At 40.2% G+C, this 20,739-nt stretch overlaps 1 protein-coding gene across 2 annotated transcripts; it reads right to left on the reverse strand.

Annotated features, from left to right (window-relative positions):
- Positions 1 to 484: 484 nt before the first annotated feature.
- Positions 485 to 20,236, reverse strand: STON1 (stonin 1). Of its 2 annotated transcripts, XR_009548979.1 has the most exons (4): positions 18,269 to 20,236; positions 7,595 to 7,797; positions 6,969 to 7,129; positions 485 to 3,609 (listed from the first exon to the last, which is right to left on the reverse strand). XR_009548979.1 is itself a non-coding variant. In XM_007531610.3 (3 exons), the coding sequence occupies exons 1-3, from the start codon at positions 20,193 to 20,195 to the stop codon at positions 3,535 to 3,537; spliced, it is 2,205 nt and encodes a 734-aa protein (XP_007531672.2). In that variant the 5' UTR covers positions 20,196 to 20,236; the 3' UTR covers positions 485 to 3,534. The 2 variants fall into 2 exon arrangements, 1 of the variants encoding a protein (XP_007531672.2); XM_007531610.3 differs by lacking the exon at positions 6,969 to 7,129.
- Between the last annotated feature and the right edge of the window lie 503 nt (positions 20,237 to 20,739).

A 20,739-nucleotide genomic window follows, 5' to 3' on the forward strand; every position in this document is an offset into this window, starting at 1 on the left:
GTTTCATGTTATAGTTTCACCTGTTTTGTCTCTTAACTCCCACATGTAAATGAAACTGTCAAGTATTTGTTTCTTCTTCTGGTTTATTTCACTTAGCATGATTTCTTTCCAGTTCTATCAGTGCTGCAGCGAAAGATCGGATCCACTTTTTTTCTTACAGCTAAGTAAGATTCCTAATGTAATTTACCACTTCACTCATCTAATAAATACATGAAGTAAAATTTTGAGTACATACTTATTTTTTTGTGAGAGCATAGTTATTTCTACTTTTGATGAGCATCCTTTAATAGCACAAATTGTAGTTTGATATTATTCTTCCAGCATGTGTCAAGATGTCATGTTCATCAACTCCTTAACAATGAAGCTACAGACATTTACCTGACAAAGAGTCAATTGTTTAAGGTTATTGAAATTTATTTCATGCCTTTAAATAAAAACTCCCAGGCCTTGCAACAGAAGATAAAATTCTATAGCACAGAAAGAATCATTTGAAAAAACGCCTTTATTTTTTATAAAACCAACATGCAATCTACAAAGTTTTGTTACAGTATTATTAAGGTTTAGTCTGTTTTATATTTGTACTGATATGTCATAAAATCATATTTAAGTAAGATAAGGTAATACTTAATCATTACTAAGGAAAGTCTAGCTGAATTTTTTAAAAAGAAAGGTTATATCCAAGCATAGATCCTAAATGAAGAGAACTAAAACTGTTTAATACATAAACCAAAAATTCCAGACATTATGTGCTGAAAAAGATCTTTTCCCATGTATTTTTCATAAACTCTTTCTATTCCCACAGAAACAGAAATATCCTGGAATTTAGATCTGCACAATAAATAGATTCATTTACACAATACAAGCTTTTGATTAGTAAAGCAACAGTCTGAGAACAGTAACAACATATCCAGTCACAAGTGGTCAGCTCTTTGCAAGTCTATTATTGCGTCAATCAATCCACTAATGCCCTGATGTTCAGTTTATAAAGGGGGAGGATCTAAATGACCTGCATAAAATGCTAAAAGAGGAGTAGTTCCACCTTCACTAGCTTTGTTTCTCTAAGGCCAGTCATAAAAGCAAAATTCCTTGTTGTTTTCAAAGCTCTCATTTACTTTCAGACAAAGGACATTCTATTTCTTAATTTGTAAATCTAAATGAAACCTAGGAGTCTACCAGATTTTGCGGGAGTTCCACATTTCCACATTCGTCTGACCTCCTGCCATTTCCAGGTCAGAAGAATTGTATTAAAAAGCCTCTCTCCTCAATACAGAATGTTAATTTAACACAAAGTAATGAATATTTAAGCATTATAATAGACGTGTAAATTAACAATTATGCTGTAGCACCCCACTGTTAGTGCTATCAACCTTTGAATTGCCTAGAAACTCAATTTTGGGCTTCAGTCAGCCTTTTATTACAACACTGAATCTTCAAATGCTCCTGAAGGCTGGGTGGCAGGTGAGTAAATTACACTGCCCACAGATACAGGGCAACCTGCGAAAGAGAAGGGGCAATTAGTCAAAGTCTTGGTTGAATTTATTTTGTGGTGTTAATATTCATTAAATTCATCTGAATCAGACTCAGAGCTCTTTATTGGAAGGCTGCCATCAGACAGACTTGAAAGAAAGGGCAGTAATTAACTCAACTAACTTCCCTGGGATCACAGGGAGCATCAGGTTCAGCCAGCCTCCATTACTGGTTCTGAGCTGACTGAAGTCACTCCCTAATGTATCATATACCAGATGATGAGGAAAGATGGTGGAATTTGTCTTTTAGTGACATACATACAGGTTTACAATTCTATATCTTTCAAGCACATGATCAAGTGTTATAATAATAATAAAGCAATACCAATTCATTTTAACAGTTGACTTTTACATTCTTTGCCTTTACTGTAAATGATGAAAAGCAGTATAATCTGTGGCTTGATAAAGACCATCATAAATGTGTTTTAATCTGATTTGAACAGATAAAATGTAGTCTAGTGTAACATTAAATATAACGTGTGGCAAAGCTCTGTGGACCAGTAAGTAAATTTTGTTGGGAAGAACAATTATATATTAATTTTGACCCAAAACAAATCTAGTAAATGGGAAAAAATGTCTCCTCATTAATTTAAGATCCAACACAAATTCAAGGTGTATTAATACCACATGGAAAGCTTTCTTTTTCAGACTTAAAAAATATATATATATATAGATTTCTTAATTTTTTTTTCAAGTCTGGCCTTTCACTGTAAATACTGAGAGAAAATTACTAAAGGAGTTCTAAGTGCTAATGTCATTGGCTTTTCACTAGAAACCAAACACTTTTATCTATGAAGAAGGGAAATGCCACTCACCTCTTAGAAATCTAGGTAAAGTAACCTTGTGACTCTTACTATGCTGGTCCTTTAAAGAAGAATACTCTAAATGAAACAGAATTAGCACAAACAGAATTCTAGCAGGATAAATACTAATAGTATGATTTACATACTTCTACTCAAGAGAGTTTTGTGTTAAATGCAAATACTACTTTATCAAAATATATTTTAGAGTCTGGAGTTCTGGGAAATAATATTCATAAGCTTTAGAAATTCATCTTTAATGCACATAAATACTTTAACAAGTGCCCAATATAAGGATTCCATTTTGAAAATAATCTCTCTAAGTAAAGAGTAATAAAGACTAGTGACCTGTACTGAAATATGTGTATCTATCAAAGGGGTTCTTTGTAGCACATAGCACAGCACAAATACATTCTGAAATGGTAATAGAGTGGGGGAAACAGGTACCAAATATAGTCAATGATTAATAACCAGAAGGCTATTAAAAGGACAGGAAGATAAAAAAAAAAATTCAAAATTGGGCCAAGCACAAAGATCCAGGTTCAAGTCCCTGGTCCCCACCTGCAGCGGGGGAAGCTTCATGAGGGGTGAAGCAAGGCTGCAGGCATCTCCCTGTCTCTCTCCCTTTTCCTTCCCTCTCAGTTTCTCTCTGCCTCTACCCAATAATAAATAAAAATATTTTTAAAAAAGAATTCAAAATGATGAATATTTCCACATCTTCATTGTGGCTTGTGATTTCAATATCATCCATTTCATCCTCAGCTAGTCATGTTTCCAAGATGAGGAAGACAAAAAAGTAAGTATGTTGGTTATGTTTCCTCTGATTAACTTACCCTCCGGTATAGACGTTAATACAGATGAAAAAGGTACCTACCGGAGGGTAATCACTGTGGCACTGAGGTACTCCAGCAGCTAAAAGGTCACTCACTGAAAAAAAGTACCTTTAAGCCTCAATAGAAAGCAAAAGCATCATGCAAATTATTAACATATTTTAGATAAAGTCCCTGGGACACAACCATCTGGAGCATAAAATAGAGATCATTTTAGTTATTTGGTTATAGATTCCAAGTTCTCGAAAATGGCCTCTGAAGCCTGTCAGAGGCCTTTTATTCAGAAACCATTTCTACTGTACAGTAGCAGAACTGTGTGTGGCTCCCATGAATCACACAAATGAAAAGTGAATCTTCATCAATTTATTCTTGTGACTCCTACTGAGTTAAGCAGTCACCAGCTTTCTCTGGGTCTTCTCCATCAATCTTAATCCATTTTCTTTCTATTTCAACCTATTGCATAAAAGCAGGATATGGGCAGCAGCATTAACAAATGCAACACAGCATTAATACCTATTAATATCCACTCCCAACTCTTCCCACTAGGATCAAATCCTGACAAAGACCAAAACCTTCCTCTCTCCAAGTCAACTACAGTTTTTATAAAATGTATATTGATGTTAATAGATCTGGCTAGCCATGTGATCAATTTGGCCCCTTAATTATATTGCCAGTCTTTAGCCTACCTGAGATTTGTAACACACACCCAACAACATCTCACTAATTAACTATAACAAGTTAATTTACAAACTAGTAGCACAACTGGACCAAACCATTTGTATGTCCCTTATCTTTTTCATTTCAGCTTATGCTTCACCTCTGAACATAACAGAGTCCCTTCCAACCATTATGGAAGTCATCCATCACTCCATCTTGCTATCCTATTTTATTTTCTCTTTAGAATATGTCACTATTTGAGGGATATATAAATTATGCTTTATGTCAGCTTCATTCACCTAAAAGGCCATTTTCTTGTTCGTCATTATGTCTGTCCCTAGTCTCACCTGGAATTTGAAACTGCTTGACAAATACTTATTTATTTTTAATATTTATTTATTTCCTTTTGTTTCCCTTGTTGTTTTATTGTTGTAGTTATTATTGTTGTTGTTCTTGATCTCATCATTGGATAGGACAGAGAGAAGTGGAGAGAGGAGGGGAAGACAGAGAGGGGGAGAGAAAGATAGACACCTGGAGACCAGCTTCACTGCTTGTGAAGTGACTCCCCTGCAGGTGGGGAGCCGGGGGCTTGAACCCAGATCCTTAAGCTGGCCCTTGCACTTGACACCACATGAGCTTAATCCACTGCGCTACCACCCAACTCCTAGATATTTATTTTTAGGGGCTGGATGGTAGTACACCAAGTTGAGCACACATATCACCCTGCACAATGACCGCAAGCGGTGAAGCAGTCTCACAGGAGTCTCTCTCTCCCTTTCTCCCCTTCCCCTCCCAATATCTTTCTGTCCTATCAAGTAAAGGGGAAAAAAATGGCCACCAGGAGCAGTGGATGCAGTGCTGGTCATCATGTCCCAGATATAATTTTGGTGACAATTAAAATAACTAAGATGTATATTTTTTATATATTTCATATGAGAAAGAGTTACTGTGGTACATGTGGCACCAAGTGTCAAATAAGGAGCCTTGGGCATGCAAGTCACTACTTCAGGCTTTATCAGTTAAACTCCCTTATCCCTCCCTCCACTGCAATTCAATAGATGACACTTTGAAATTGACTGTTATCAGATATAGATCAACTAGTAGATTGTATTGAAACTAAAGAGGCTTGTTAAATAATTTTGAGTTATCCTCTAAAACTATATAAAAATGACCCATGAATGGGATCTCCATGTATTTTTAACTACACTTGAGTCACACAGAAAATTTAAGTAAGTAGTGTTACAGGTCAGGTTCCTCAATAAGCAGATCTTGAAATGGAATATGGTGTGCAGAAAGTTTACTGGGGCCAGCCAACAAATATGGGAGAGAAAAAGGAAGTGACGGAAACAGGGAGGAAAGAGGAGGAAGTCAGGCTGGAATTGCAATGCACTTATAATTAAGGTTTCAGCCACTCCCAGAGAGAGATGAAGCTGGAATGCCACTACATAGTTAAACCACATTAAGGCAAAAGGGGTTTTTGTTGCTCACCATTCCCAGTGATCTTTTTCTTTCTTTTCCTTCCTACCTTCCTCCATCCCTCCCCTTCTTTCCCTCCCTCTCTCTCTCTCCCTTTCTCACTCCCTCCCTCCTTTATCACCTCCCTAATAGAGAAATAGTGAAAGAGGGGTTGAGCAGTGGTGCACTGGGTTAAGTGCACATAATACTAAGCACAAGGACCCACACAAAGATCCCAGTTCGAGCCCCCAGCTCTCCACCTACAGGTGGGTTGATTCACAAGCGGTGAAGCAGGTCTGTAGGTGTCTATCTTTCTCTCCTCCTATCTCCCTTTCTCTTTCAATTTCTCTCTGTCTTATCCAATAAAATGGGGGGGAGGGTGGCTGCAGGAGCAGTGGATATGTAGTTCTGGCACTGAGCCTCAGTGATAACCCTGAAGGTTAAAAGAGAGAGAGAGAAAAAGAGGGAGGGAAAAGAGGGGGGGAGAAAAGAAATAAACAGGGAAAGAGAGGTACAGAAGAGAAACCAATATATCCCAACTTCACCACTGTTGAAGTTTTCTCCCTGCAGGTGGGAACCTAAACCCAAATCCTCAAGCACAGTTAGGTGTGTACTCTACCAAACACACCATCATGTAGTCCCAACAAAAGGCTTTCTATACCATTGCATCCACCAGCTACTGGCTTCTGGTGGCTAGTAAAAGGGTGTGATCTGGAGTCCCTTCACTCAACTGATTTTTGCAGCTGAGGGAATAAGTTCTTCATTCTGAAAAGGGGCCACACAGGATGTCAGGCAGCCACCATTAATTTTATCAAGGGGAAAAAAAAGTCATTGCACCCAAACATAATAAATTTCTAAACAACAATTCAAAAATAAATAAAATCTTGGTTTGTCTCACTATTTGACAGAACTGTCAGTTGGTATTAATGATGTTTTATGCAGTCATACTATTTTTAATGAGTAGAAAATTGGAATTTTTCAAAACAAATGTTAAAAATCTTTCATTTATTTATTATTGTCTAGAGACAGAGAGAAATTGAGAGGGGAGGTGGAGGTAGAGAGAGAAAGAGACAGAAAGATACCTGCAGCACTGCTTCACCACCTGTAAAGCTTTCCCCCTGCAGTTGGGGACCAGGGGCTTGAACACAGGTCCATGTGCACTGTAGTGTGTGTTCTTAAGTGCGCCACCACCTGGCCCCCAGAATAGTTTTAATCATAGTTGAGATTCAAGTAATCTGAAGATTTTTAAGTCTTATTAGCATAAAATGGGAGCTGGGTGGTGGCGTGCCTGGTTGAGCACACACGTTACAATGTGTAAGGACGCAGGTTCAAGCCCCCAGCCCCTACCTGCAGGGAAAAAGCTTCACAAGTGGTGAAGCAGGGCTGCAGGTGTCTCTCTGTCTCTCTCCCTCTCTATCAACTCATTCCCTCTCAATTTCTGGCTATCTCTATGCAATAAACAAATAAAGACAATTTTAAAAAAGCATAGAATGCTGTTTATGTGCAAGACAAAAAGAAAAGACACAAGTTCTAATCAGGACTACCTATTTGCTGTTTACTTTTTGAAGTAGTTTAAAATTAAACAGAATATTCTAACCAAAAACATAACACCATTTCAAGATGAGATGGTGATATGTGTCAGACACAGTATCAGCTATCTTTGAAGATAAGAGGAAAAGCAAACAGAAACAGGTACAAACATGTGTCACTCTTCAATTCATCTGGCCCAAGAATGCAGAAGAGTGGATGGTGAATGTTGTGAACTATTTTAAGAGTGACACTGCAATTCCAAAGGAGTGCTCCACAGATACTGCTCTGGAAGACACTGGCAAATGCTTCACATATCCACACAGTCAAGATCCTAGAGTCAGGGAGTCTAAGGGAAACTAAGGTTAAGTTTAGCAAGCTTCTTTATTATAGGGATTCTAAAAGTCTTCATTTAATATTAATATAATGTATAGCGACATTTCTTTTTCTGGAATCATTCTAGTTCCACAGAACACATCCTGCGAAATGTTCTTCTAACATAATTTTATTATAGACTTCTGAAATGTGAATTCATTTTTAATGACCTGTTTTTCTCTCGCTGAGAATTTCATTATTAAGTAACCAGGACTGTATCCTCTAATTCCCTAACATTCTCTCAAACTAAGGTGGGGTGGGGGGACCAAGAATTCATGGCTGGCTTCTTCTCTAGGGGACACACACATACTCCCTCTCCCTCTCTCACCTACTCACTAAAGAAAGCAAAGCAAATATGTATTGCGGTCAAACCAAGTCAGAACTTTAGAAGCTCCAATATGAACCAAAGGGCTCTGGGATATACCTGGATGTTGTAGCACGTTCGCTGATGAACATGTTTCTGGGGCTGAATGTCACTCTCCACCCCAAGAGACCTGACCTCTGTCCCTGAGGCACAGGTGTCAAGCATCCCAAACTGAACAGTGGCAAATGGATACCAATCAGAGGGAATTTCTTGGTCTGATCCAAGTTCTAGTTTGTATGACAAACAGTGAGGGTGATCAGGACCTAGTGGAGGAAAAATCAGATGGCCAGTCAAAATATCACCATGGTCATTGAACATTAGAACTCAAAAGGCACTCACTCCTCTCCTTAACAAATAATTCTGTAAGTATTATGAGAGAAATATTCTGTTAAAATAACATACCAACTAAATTTATGATTTTACACCAGCTGGAGGAATCTATATTTATTTATTTAAAAAAGGAGACAGTAACAAAACCATAGGATAAGAGGGATACAACGTCACACAATTCCCACTACCAGATCTCCATATTCCATACTCTCCCCTGATAGCTTTCCTATTCTTTATCCCTCTGGGAGTATAGACCCAAAGTCATTGTGGGATGCAGAAAGTGGAAGGTCTGACTTTGTAATTGCTTCCCCGAAAATCTGTATATTTTAATCACTTGCTTTAAAATAAATCTAACTCTATTACTGTGTATTTACATGTATTAATTCCTGAATTGTTTTCAGTTAGAACCTCCTTTAATTAAAAGCTGAGTAATACTTATATTAAGCATAATTATTTAATTAAATATGCAAAGTATCTATTAAAAATAAACCTCTTCTACATAACTGAATAAACTCATAATAAGTCTTAATTAACCCATCTTTTTTTTTGCTGTGTTTACTGATAAAGAATTCAAAAGTGGGGGGTAGATAACATAATGGTGATGCAGACAGATTCTCATGTCCAAGGCTCCAAAATTCAAGGTTCAATCCCCTGCACCACCATAAGCCAGAGCTGAGCAGAGCTCTGGTGTGTGTGTGGGGGGGGGGGGCAGATAAGAATTCAAAAGTAGGGGGCAGGTGGTGATGCACTTAGTTAAGTGCATACACTATAGTGCGCAAGGACCCAAGTTCAAGCCCCTGGTACCCACCTGCACAGGTAAAGCTTCACAAGTTGTAGAGCTATATGAGTCTCACTGTCTCTCTCCCTATCTCTTCCTCCCCTCTTAATTTCTCTCTGTCTCTATCCAAATAATAAACAAAATATAAAAAAATTAAAAGTAAACCAGTCCCAAATAGGTCACATTATTAAAATATCTCTCCCTCCCTGTCTTTGCCATTACATTTTCTCATTAGGGCTCAGTGTCTGCATAATTCCACCATCATCACTGGTGGCCCTTTATTTTTCTTTCCTTTTGACAGAGTGTGAAAAGACACAGAAACAGAGAGGAAAAGAAAGAAATAGAAGGTGAAAAACTTCTGGTTTTTAAAAGTTAAACTTTGTGAAATCATACTGCACTTCACAAATATCCCAGGCCAAGCATTACTTTTTCAATACTACAGATTATTTTTTTATTACTGTAACTCTAACTTACTCTCCTTAAAGCTTTGACTGGGACAGATATATAGTATAGAGCTAGACATACCGGCTTTCAGTACTTTTATCTAAATCTGTTGTCACTTAATCCAAACTACCATTTCTTGAGCAAAGTCTCTGTGCCAAACTCAGAAACAGTGGCTATACTCAAAGATTTTGAGGGGGCTGGGTGGTGGCGCACCTGGTTGAGTGCACATGTTACAACGTGTAAAGACCTGGGTTCAAGCCCCCAGTCCCTACCTGCAAGGGGAAAGCTTTGCGAGTGGTACTGCAGTGCTACAGGTATCTCTCTGTCTCTCTTCCCTCTAGATTTCTGACTGTCTCTATCTAATGAATAAATAAAAATAAAAAGCAGTTAAAAATAAAGAAAAAGGTTTTTGAGTAGGGTCATGTAACACATATGTAAAATAATAGATAATAAAGATATTTTCAGTGTAATCGCTATAGTACCTCTAAAAATGTTTAGGATTCTTTTGCCTTGTCCACAGTATCTACATATCCAGTGCAGCTAGCTCTACTTAAATAAATGCATAAGATGACAGTCATTTCAAAAGCCAGATTCAATTACTGCACGGCTGACAGAGGTAGAGAAAGAATGTTTCAATCAGAGCAACGCTTTAGGCACAAAAACAAGAGCTTAAGGGATTTCACTTAATTCTTAAAAGAAAAATGGTCTTCTTTCCTTACAACCTATTTCTTGTAGAGAGATTAATAGAATTCTAAGGCTGTGAAAAGGCAATGAAAGTCATCAATCAATTAACTTACAGATACTCATTAGCTATCTCTACACCACACACAGGGTAGGACACTAGTGGCCTCCAAGGTGCTCCAAGCTACCCAGATGTCAGGCAAATGAGAAACTTTATTTACACACACACATATCCAGGTAGTCTCCATAATCAATTTCCCTTTCTCATCTTCTGCCTGGAGCAAGATGAGAAACTATATGTTTCTCAAGATGAGAAACTATAGGTTCATTAAAACTTAATTCCTGCACCTCTAAGTTCCATATGGCAAAATGGTTAAGGACACAAACACTAGACCCATATTGCTGAGCTCTGCTACTCAACAGTTGTGTAGTCCTAGGCAAGTTAGTTGTTGTAAGCCTCAGTTTTCCAAAGTGCAGATGGGGTTGGGGATGATAATATAAACCTTACAGAGTTGTTGTAAGGGTCAAACCAGTTGGCACATGCGATCATGATATGGATAGAATTGCTACATGTTTGACTATTTCACAAAGTTGCATTTGATTATAAATCCAATATTATTAGTTAATACTATAATTATATTAATGAAGAAGCTGTGAACTCTTTACTTTAAAGCAGAAAATGATAATTGAGACCAGTCTGTCAATCACATTTTAGCAGGAAAAAACTGTTCACAAACTTCTGCAATAAGAATTATCTAGGAAGTCGAGCAGTAGCACAGTGGGTTATGGGCACATGGCGCAAAGCCCAAGGACCCGAGTAAGGATCCCGGTTTGAGCCCCCGGATTCCCACCTGCAGGAGAGTCACTTCACAGGCAGTGAAGCAGGTCTGCAGGTGTCTTTCTCTCTCTTACCCTCTTTGTCTTCCCCTCCTTTCTCCATTTCTCTCTGTCCTACCCAACAACGACAACATCAATAACAACAATAATAATAACTACACTAACCACAACAAACAAGAATTATCTAAGCTGAACTGGAGGTTCACTCATATGTAGAATCTAGAAATCTGATACACATGAACTTGGGGGAAAAAATAGCAGCAGGCAAACTGTTTCTAAAACCTGTGAAAACTATAGTGGTTATCTTTAGGAGGTGGGAAGGTAAGGATACAGAACTTTGGTGGTGGTTGAGGTTCGGAACTACACACTGTAATTTTACAATCTTGTAACCTACACAATGAAAAAGAAAGTGACATGGGTTGAAAACCTAGCACTACAAAAACATTGGAGACAAAAGTTCTCTAGTACTTGCCTTTCTAAAAATCAGCAAAAGAGCAGTTTTCTGGGGGTCAGGTGGTGATACAGTGGGTTAAGCAAACATTGTGCAAAGCACAAGGACCCAAGTAAGAATCTTGGTTTGAGCCCCCCCCACCTGTGGGGGGAGGGGGTCGCTTCACAAGTGGTAAAACAGGTCTGCAGGTGTCTTTCTCTCTCTCCCTTCCCCTCCCTTCTCACTATCTGTCTTTGTCCTCTCCAATAACAGCAGCAGCAGCAATAAAAACAACAACAACAAAAAAAAAAATAGCCTCCAGGAGCAGTGGATTCATAGTGCAGGCACCAAGCCCCAGCAAGAAAGAAAAGAAAAAGAGCAGTTTTCTTCAAGTGACACATTTTTTCTTGGATTTGGGAAACTCTAAATACTCTGCAGTGTTTAGTAATTCTCTATCCCTTTATACATCAGCCAAGAATTGTTGCATTTATAATTGGGGAGGCAGTGTTCGCTGGTCACATTATTTATCTAATTTATTTCAGTACTGACCACCAGGGGGCAGTCTCAAGCTTTGTTAATGGTTCTCTCATTACTTAGGAGGGGAAGTACAAATCACAAAATTTACTTCATTCTAGTGCATTTTCCCTGCCTCCTAAACCAAAACATTTCACACCTGAAATGGAACTGTTATGAGTTGGAAGGAAAAAATGGTAGGCGGGTAACACAAGTGGAGGAGGAAGCAGAGGGAAAAGTAAACAACAGTTATATCTTTATAAATTGGTAAAATTGGGAAAGTAGAGATAAAGACATTTATTAAAGTGGGGAAGGCAGCTGGTGGCACACCTGGTTAAATGCTCACATTACAGTGCACAATGACACAGGTTGAAGCCCCTGGTCCCCACCTGCAGGGGGAAAGCTTCACGAGTGGTGAAGCAGGGCTGCAGGTATCTCTCTGTCTCTTTCCCTCTCTATCTCCCCTCCCTTCTCAATTTCTCTCTATCCAACAATAAATATTTTTAAATGATAAATTTATTTTAAAAAGGTCTTTTAAAAAGGCATTCATTAGCTCATCTTCCCCATTCTCACTCTCCAATTCCATGCCACCATCTGCACCTCCTTTGAATAGCCAGTGCTCTCATTCTTCTCCTTTCCCTCTTCTACTCCTTCACCTTCTCTCTCCCCTTCCTTCATTTCTTCCTTCTTCTCTCATACCCCCAGTAAAACTTGAGCTCAGAAAAGGCTCTCCTATTCTTCCACCATCATTCATACACACCTCAGTATAAATGAACTAACTGAGCCACCTGCACAAGTCCAACCTTTGCTGTAAAATTAGACCTGTGCCCACTATTACAATAATATCAACCACTGACATTCAAGAGAAGAGAATTCAAGAAGCCAGCACCCTTTTCCACCTCCTCTGAAATGACATGTTACTGAAAAGGAAAGGCTGATCCAGACCTCCAAAATCCAAAGGAGCAAAGGCATTTAAATAATTTCAGGGGGAGTCGGGCAGTAGCACAGTGGGTTAAGAGCAGGTGGCATGAAGCACAAGGATCAGCGTGAGGATCCCGGTTCAAGCCCCCGGCTCCCCACCTGCAGGGGAGTCGCTTCACAGGCAGTGAAGCAGGTCTGCAGGTATCTATCTTTCTCTCCCCCTCTCTGTCTTCCCCTCCTCTCTCCATTTCTCTCTGTCCTATCCAACAGTGATGACATCAATAACAACAACAATAATAATAACTACAACAATAAAACAAGGGCAACAAAAGAAAATGTTTAAAAAATTCTTTCAAATTACTGAGTAGTTCAATAGTTCATCTGTTCTCTTTCAGTTTATTTTATCACTTTTTCATGGTGTAAGTTTTTTTTTTTTTTTTAGAAACTAGCTTTTAAAAAGTAATGATTTTTGATGTACGGAGCCAAGATGGTGACTTGGAAGTAGTGGCTGGCGTAAGCTCCAAGCAGCAGCAGCTTGTGACCTAGGATTCTCTGGATAGGGTTCCAGATGCTAGCATGATGCCTACCAGACTTCCCTGGACAGACAACCCCACCAATGTGTCCTGCAGCTCTGCTTCCCTAGAGCCCTTCCCCACTAGGGAAAGAGAGAGGGAGGCTGAACTTAAAGCATGTGGGGGAGGAGACATAATACCTGGGCTCCAGTCACTGAACCAAAATCTCCATTTTAAGCAGATGATTTCTGTGCACACAAAAGTTGGAGAAGCACTGTTAGGACCCAGAGTTCCTCTGTCTTTCAGTCTTCCTCTGCCTGTGCTTCCCCTCCAGGGGCAGAGTGTCAGGCACCCCTCTCACTCTCTGCTTTATCTTGCCTCCCCAACAGTGGAGCAGCCCTGAGGAAGCATGCAGCCCAGCTCCTTCATTCTACCTGGCACAACGCCACAGTGTCTCTTTGGGCTTCCCTTTGTACACTGGAACAAAGCAGCTTTAAGCCCAAAGGGTTTGTTTGCTGAGTTATCACCAGATAATTGACTAGAATGCTTATAAAATGCTCTCAGTGTGCTAGCTGGCTATGACAATCTTCCTAAGTAGTTACAGAAGGCCAACAAGAAGTCCAGCCAATCTCTCTGGGAGTGTCCATTCTTGTAATTGTTTTTAGTGAACACAACTACTGGTGGATAGGGAAATGTTATTTTTAATATTCTGATTATTACCCCTCTGAACAACAACAAATCTGTTCTCGTTCATCTGTACTATTTTTAGTTTGGAAGGGGTAATAAAATAAAGGATCATTACATTTTATTTTATTAAATGGAAAGGGAAATGGAGTAGTCTGGAATGTAATACCTGTTGTAGCCTCCTAGAGTCATAAATCTCCCCTGAGGTCTGGCCAACAGCCTGATCCCTGTCATTGTCCTAGCAATGGTGACTGGGGTGGGAACAAAACAGCAAGTGTAGCTTTTGCATAGATCTGCCATCGCAATCATGCCTCCAAAAGAGGAAAGACAAAAGATTAAGCCAGTTGAAGTGCCAAGTGGGATCAGAACTGGGGGTAGAGGGTTTATTCCTGCTGCTTCCCTTCAAGAGCTGTCACTTGGGAGTCCCCAAAGAAACAAAATCTCCCCACTAAACCTGGTCATGGTAGCCATGCTTACTTCTCAGCCCCAGGATCCATACCAGTCATTCTTAGAAGGGGAACAACAGGGGCCGGGTGGTGGTGCACCAGGTTGAGCGCACATGTCACAGTGAAAAAGGTCTCAGGTTCAAGCCCCTGGTTCCCACCTGCAGGGGGAAAGCTTCACAAGTGGTGAGGCAGGGCTGCAGGTGTCTGTCTCTTTCCCTATCACCCCCTTCCCTCTCAATTTCTGGCTGTTTCTATCCAATATATAAAAATAATTTTAAAAGGGGGGGGAACAACATACAGTTTTCTTGCAAAAAATAATCTTATTTCTAATACTTCATTTTCCCCTGGGTTTTTTGTTTTTACCAGCTCTGGTGTATGGTGATGCTGGAGACTGAACCTGGGACCTTGAAGCCTCAGGCATGAGAGTCTGTTTGCATAACTATGAGGCTATTCACTGGCCCTCTGCTCAGATTAAAGGTACAGTTAATTGACTCAATCAACAGGGACTTCTTCCACTAACAGTAATGCGATTTCTTCTAGAGTCTAGACTAGGTGAATACATAGTCAGGAAAAGGCTAAAGAAAGGAACTACCCTGTCTACAGCCCAAAATAATATAATAAACTGACATTAAGCCAACAAGCAGCAAGTCACAGACAAGATGGTTCTGCAGCCTCCACAATATAATACATAGTGTCCCTCGGGTCCACTACAGTCTGGGTCCTGCTCTCCTCATAGAACATGGTAAGGCCTACAGAGTGCTCCTCCATCCTAGCTACACTCTAGGCCCAGCTGGGGAACTCTCATTGTCTACTGGTGCTTAGGACCCACCCCCAGAGATCCTGACTTAACTGGCACACAGCAAAGTTAGGATAGAAACAGATAAAGGTTATTTTAACAGCCAGGCTTTCAAAAACATTGCTCTAGGACCACTGGAATGAAAATACTTCCTTTGAAGTCCACAGCCTGGTGGGCTCTAAGAGGGCCTTGAAGTTTCCGACAGGACTAGACCAGCTGTGAGGTGTTTAGAAGCAGAGCTTATTCATCTTTATCCCTAGCATCTGATGTGGCACTTGGCATGCAGAGCATGCCCAATACGGTTTAGTGAAATAAATAAATGCATCAATTCAACTCTCCCCACACTGACACTAATTTAGCACCAGAGCCCAGTGTTTGGTTTGAAATAATGCAACTAAACCAGGGCACCACCCTAATTTCAAACTTTGCTTTATTTCTCTCTATTACACCCTCTACTAACTAACTCTTCTAAACTAAATGCAGAGTAGGACTCTCTTCTCAAAATTATGAACTTCTAGGGGCCAGACGGTGGCACAACCAGTTAAGCGCACACATTTGAGCCCCTGCTCCCCACCAGCAGAAGGGATACTCACAAGTGGTGAAGTAGGTCTGCAGTCTCTCTCTCTCTGTCTGTCTGTCTGTCTGTCTCCAGGATTATCAGTGGGGCTCAATGCCTGCACTATGAATCCACTGCTGCTGGAGGCCATTTTTTCTATTTTATTGGACAGGACAGAGAGAAATTGAGAAAGGAAAGGAGAGACAGAGAGGGAAGGAGAGTGAGAGACCTGCAGACCTGCTTCACCACTTGTGAAGCATCCCCACTGCAAGTGGGGAGCCAGAGGCTCGAACTCAAGTCCTTGTGCAAGTCCTTGTGCTTAGTACTATGTGCACTTAACTGGGTGCACCCCCTCTCTTCCTCTCTCTGTCTCCCAGTCCTCTCAATTTCTCTCTGTCCTATCTAATAAAAATTAGAAAACAAAGAAAAAATATGAACTTCTATACTGTTTCCTTTCTAAATTAAAAATCAACTGCATTTCTAATGCTTATGATATATCTGTATAGTCATGCAGCAGATCAAGATGGTCAAGTTGGTCAACTTAGACAAAGAAACCAATTTAAATTTAAAAAAAAAAAGGCAGAACAGCAAAGCTCACTTGCCATGTGCACAACACAGGTTCAATCCCAGCCTCCCAGCCCCCACCACACTGGAGGAAGTTTTGGTGCTGTGGTGTCTTTCACTCTTTTTCTTTATGCTTCTGTGTCTCTGGAAAAGTCATCATGGAGTAGTGAAGCCCCAGTGGCCCCCCAGTGGAGGGTCTGGGAGGTAGTGAGAATGAAAGGCAGTCATATTTTAATAGTCAGGAAGCAAGAATGTAATGGTCATCACTGGGTGAGAATATCCCCTCAAAACCCAGGCAAACTTATGGATAACAGGTTAGTCTGTCTATCTATCTATCTATCTATCTATCTACCTGAGGACCTTGCACATGTGCTGGGCAGTATAGCAGGGCCAGTTTTTTCTTCTTCTTCTTTTTTTATTCTAAAGACAAACTGAGGGAGGGAGATACAGAGAAGGGGAATACCACAGTACTACTTCACCATCCAAGAAGTTCTCCTGGTATCACTTATGGTGCTCCTGTGGGATGCCAAGATTAAAACCCAGTAGGTCAGGCATGGTAAATAGTGTGTATGGTCTATCAACTGAGCTACTGAGTTGTCAGAAACTAGTCATGACATATTTTTCTTTCTTTTTCTCTGCAAAAATGCAGCATGACTTTCCCAACAGCCCAATATGTCCTAGCCCAAGAGGGCAAATCTTGAAAGGTTAACTAGTGAGTCAAACTATGTGAGCCACACAGTTCAACCAAAAACCATCATCCAAACAAAAATGCCATCATCCAAACAAAACACAACAAAACAAAACAAAAATGCCATCATCCAAACAAAACAAAACTGCCATCATCCAAACAAAATCCCTAGCCTAGGATGATATTTCTTATATTATAAAATTGGGAATGCAAATTGGTACAGTCCCTTTGGAAGACTGTATGGACAGTCCTTAAACAAATAAAAATGAAAGTACCTTATGACCTAGTAATACTACTCTTGGGCATTTTATGCAGTGGACAGTCTAGCACTAATGGGACATATGCGCCCCTATATTCATAACTGCATTATTCACAATAGCCAAAAGGTGGAAAAAGCCAAAATACCCATCAGCAGACAACTGGCTAAAGAAGTTATGGGACAGGGGGCTCTGAGTGGTGGCACACCTGGTTGAGCACACATGTCACTTTCCTGTGCCATCACAGAGTTCAAGCCCCTGGTCCCCACCTTCAGGGAGAAAGTTTCACAAGTGGTGAAGCAGTGCTGAGGTATCTCTCTCCCTCTCTCCTTGCCCCTTCCTCTCAATTTCTAGCTATCTCTATCCAATAAATAAGTAAAGATAACAAAAAAAAATTCTTTTTAAGAAGCTTGGTGATATATAGTCCATGGAATACTACTCTGCAATTAAAAAAAAAAGAAAAAAAGATGATATTGTGTCCTTTGGGTCAAAATGACTGGAACTGGAGGTGATGTTACTTAGCAAAATAAGTTAAAAATGAAAGACAAGTACCAGGTGGTTTCACTCATATGTAGAATCTAGAGATCTCATTCACATGAACTTGCCAAAAAAAAAATCTAAATAAAACAGAAGCAAACTGTAAGACCTGTGAGAAATCTGGTGTTTATATTTGGAAGGTGGGAAGGTGGTGATACTGAACTCTGGTTGTGGGTATGGTGTAGAACTATATACTGTAATCTTACAATCTTGTAATAAGCTATAAAATAAATATATATATAAAATAAATAAAACAAATGAAAAAAAAGTTGTGGGGAGGGCAGCAGCTCATAGCTCATCCAATAGATTGTGGATTTGAGTTTCTCCATCACATGGGAATGCCATGGTACCAGGGTTGTGGTGTCTCTCTGTCTCTCTGAAATAAGGAAAAGAATTTTAAAAAGTCAGCCCAGGAGTGGTGAAATCCTGCATGAGGTCCTGGCAATGCAAAAAGGAAAGAAAGAAAGAAAGAAAAAGAAAGAAGAGTGGGATGAATAGAAAAAGAAAAGAGAGGAGAAATAAAGGAAGAAAGAAAGAGAAAGGAGAAAAGAAAGAATTAAACTTATCTAGTAGAAATAGGCAAAAAAAGGAGGGGGGCTTGGTATTGAATGTAGAAGTCTTATCTCCTACCCAGTGATATCAACATGTCCTCAGCTGAGTGAAATTACTCTCTGTCTCAGCCTAGTTTCAACCCAAAGTGGAGAGCAGACACAATTAACATGGACAATCTACTTGAATAAAAACATTGACTAAAATTTACTTGAGTTTTTATCAGGAAGCCGGTCTATCTTCCATACTACAGCCCGGTAGGCACTCTCATATTTCGCTGACCCCACAGTGACCTGGATGACAGGCTCAGACCCAGGTTCCTGGAGGCTTCCCAGACATGCTCTGCGGTTCATTTTGGCTTTCAAGGACTTCTGCCGCTGGAGGTTCATGGTCCAGAGGGCTTTGATCCACTGTGATGGCACAGGAAAGTGTATCATCACATTGTCACAGCACCTCAAGGAAGTGGCATGCCCTGGTCTCTGAGCCACTGGGTTCATGTTGACAAAAGCCTGAAGCTCCACATAAGCCCCCTGAACAACCACGACAGATTTTAGGGAGAAAGGAAGATCTTCCCCCCTGTAGGAGGTCATGAAACGCATCAGCTCAAAATGGCAGGCATCTAGAGGCGCAAACTTAATGACTCTTGATTGTTCAAATTCATGTGCTTTTACACACTTATGAAAATAACAGTCCATGATATAAATCCCCTTCTTTTCTGGATCTTTCACAAAATAGCGTTCATCTCGCTTCTGCAGCTCAAGGTCATTCAAGGTCAAGAAGCACTCTGCCATCCCATTCACAAAGCAGAGGCAATAAATTTGAGTTATTACGGTGCTTTCAACCAGTTTTCCTTCTTTAGTGATTTTACCCCAAAAGTTGTCCACAATTTCCAGGGAAATTTCTTGTTCCTCATAAATCTTTTTTGGTTTTGAAACAGCTGGTAACTTCATCAGCTCCTCCTCCACAGTGGTCAGAAAGTCCAAAAAGTCCTGATACTCTGTGGACCCAAGCTTCAGCATCTGTTCTACATCCGGTTCATGAACTACTTCTGTCTTAGAATGGTATTTCCTTTTTTCTGAGTAAGACACATGTTCAATCTTCACAGTATGGATTTTTGCTGCCACACTGAAGTTCTCAATTTTGGGTTCAGAAAGCCTACAGTATGGATCCAGCTGTAATTCCTTGAATGGTTTTTCTAACCCCTTCTCATAATACATTTGCAAAATTCCTCCAGGCAAAACTTTTAGAAAAATTGGTCCCCACTGGCGAGAAGACATCATATTCTTCTTCTCAGGAATTCTCAGCATGAAAGACCATCCCGTTTGGGTCGGGCTCCTGAAAAGCTTCTGAGGGACAAAGGACGAAGGAGTGTTTTTAGCATAGAGACATTGCATAGGTAAATTTTCCAGTGAGTCTTGGTTCTCAGCTGATTGAAGATGTTCAAGCTTCTCACAGATATAGCTGAGTGAACACTGGTTTAGGCTTTTCTGATCGATAGGCATGTCTTTTTCTCTTGGTAGGAATGTCTTTCTGCTTACAGAATGGTCAAAGGTGAGCTGGGAAGCACTACTGCCTTCATCTTTCCAAAACGGACTTGAAAAAGCACAGTCCTCCTGAAAATACTGAAACTGGGAGGTTTCACTTGGGAATCCTTGGTTTGCAGCTTGGGGAGGGTTAATTTCATCTGGAAGGCCCACTTTGGGAGCTGGATGTGTGTATGAGTTGCCGCTGGGTAAGGAAGCCTGGGAGAAACAAGATGGTTTGGTGGGCAGTAATGGGGAACCAGCTCCTGGTGTGAGTGGGCTATTTGCAGATGCTTCAGGAATAGGATAAAGCACATGAGTCCCTGCTTTGGGGATGCCAGGAAAGCCTGGGAAGTCTTTGGTAGGTGTAGAAAGAGGAGAGTTACTAGGTGGTCCAGGACTGAAGTAAAAGTCTACAATGGGTGAGGACAGCGGGGTGCTGCTGGTGGAGGAAGATCCACTGGGAAATTCCTTAGGGCCAGAAAGATTCAGCTTAAGTCCATTTGGCCGACAGATGCCTTGATTCTCCAGAGGGAAATTTGTTGGCTTTTGAGAAGGCTGAAAAGTGGGGTCATCATCAAATGTGACCCAGTTGCCTGAGTTTGTGGAGCACATCTTCTCAGTCAGATTGTGGTCTTGTCAGTAAATCAGATTATATTGTCTCTGTTAAAGGAGAAAGAGAATAACGAATATAAAAATGGGGTTGAGGAAGGAGTAATGTTACCAGAATGTTTTACTTCTGAGAAATACTTGGTTTAAAAACAACCAGATTGGGTGAAGGCAGATAGTATCATGGTTATGCAAAGAGACTCTCATATCTGAGGCTCCAAAGTCTCAGGTTCAATCCCCCCAAACCACCAAAAACTAGAGCTGAGCAGTTAAAAAAAAAAGTGAAAAGCAGCTAGACTTGGGCCAGGGACATAGCATATCAGTTATACAAAGACTTTTCTGCCTGAGGCATCCAAGGTCCCAGGTTCATCCCCTCACATTACCATAAGCCAGAGCTAACCAGTACTCTGGTAAAAATAAATAAATAAACAAACAAACAGATGAACTAAATCCAAAGAAATGTTTATAACTGTAGCGCTTTTTATAACTGAATGAATTAAAAAAAAAAAAAGCAAACCAGTATCTGACCATATGCTATTTAGATCAAATG

The sequence above is a fragment of the Erinaceus europaeus genome, chromosome 3, assembly GCF_950295315.1.
Source record: "Erinaceus europaeus chromosome 3, mEriEur2.1, whole genome shotgun sequence".
In the NCBI taxonomy this organism is placed as follows: Eukaryota; Metazoa; Chordata; class Mammalia; order Eulipotyphla; family Erinaceidae; genus Erinaceus; species Erinaceus europaeus.

Coding starts and splice junctions, on each gene's coding strand:
- STON1 (XM_007531610.3), bottom strand. CDS start 20,195: ATGTGCTCCACAAACTCAGGCAACTGGGTCACATTTGATGATGACCCC. Junction 7,798..18,268: donor GCTTCCTGATAAAAACTCAA/GTAAATTTTAGT, acceptor TTCCTCCACTAG/GTCCTGATCACCCTCACTGT. Junction 3,610..7,594: donor GAACGTGCTACAACATCCAG/GTATATCCCAGA, acceptor TTTATGCAATAG/GTTGAAATAGAAAGAAAATG.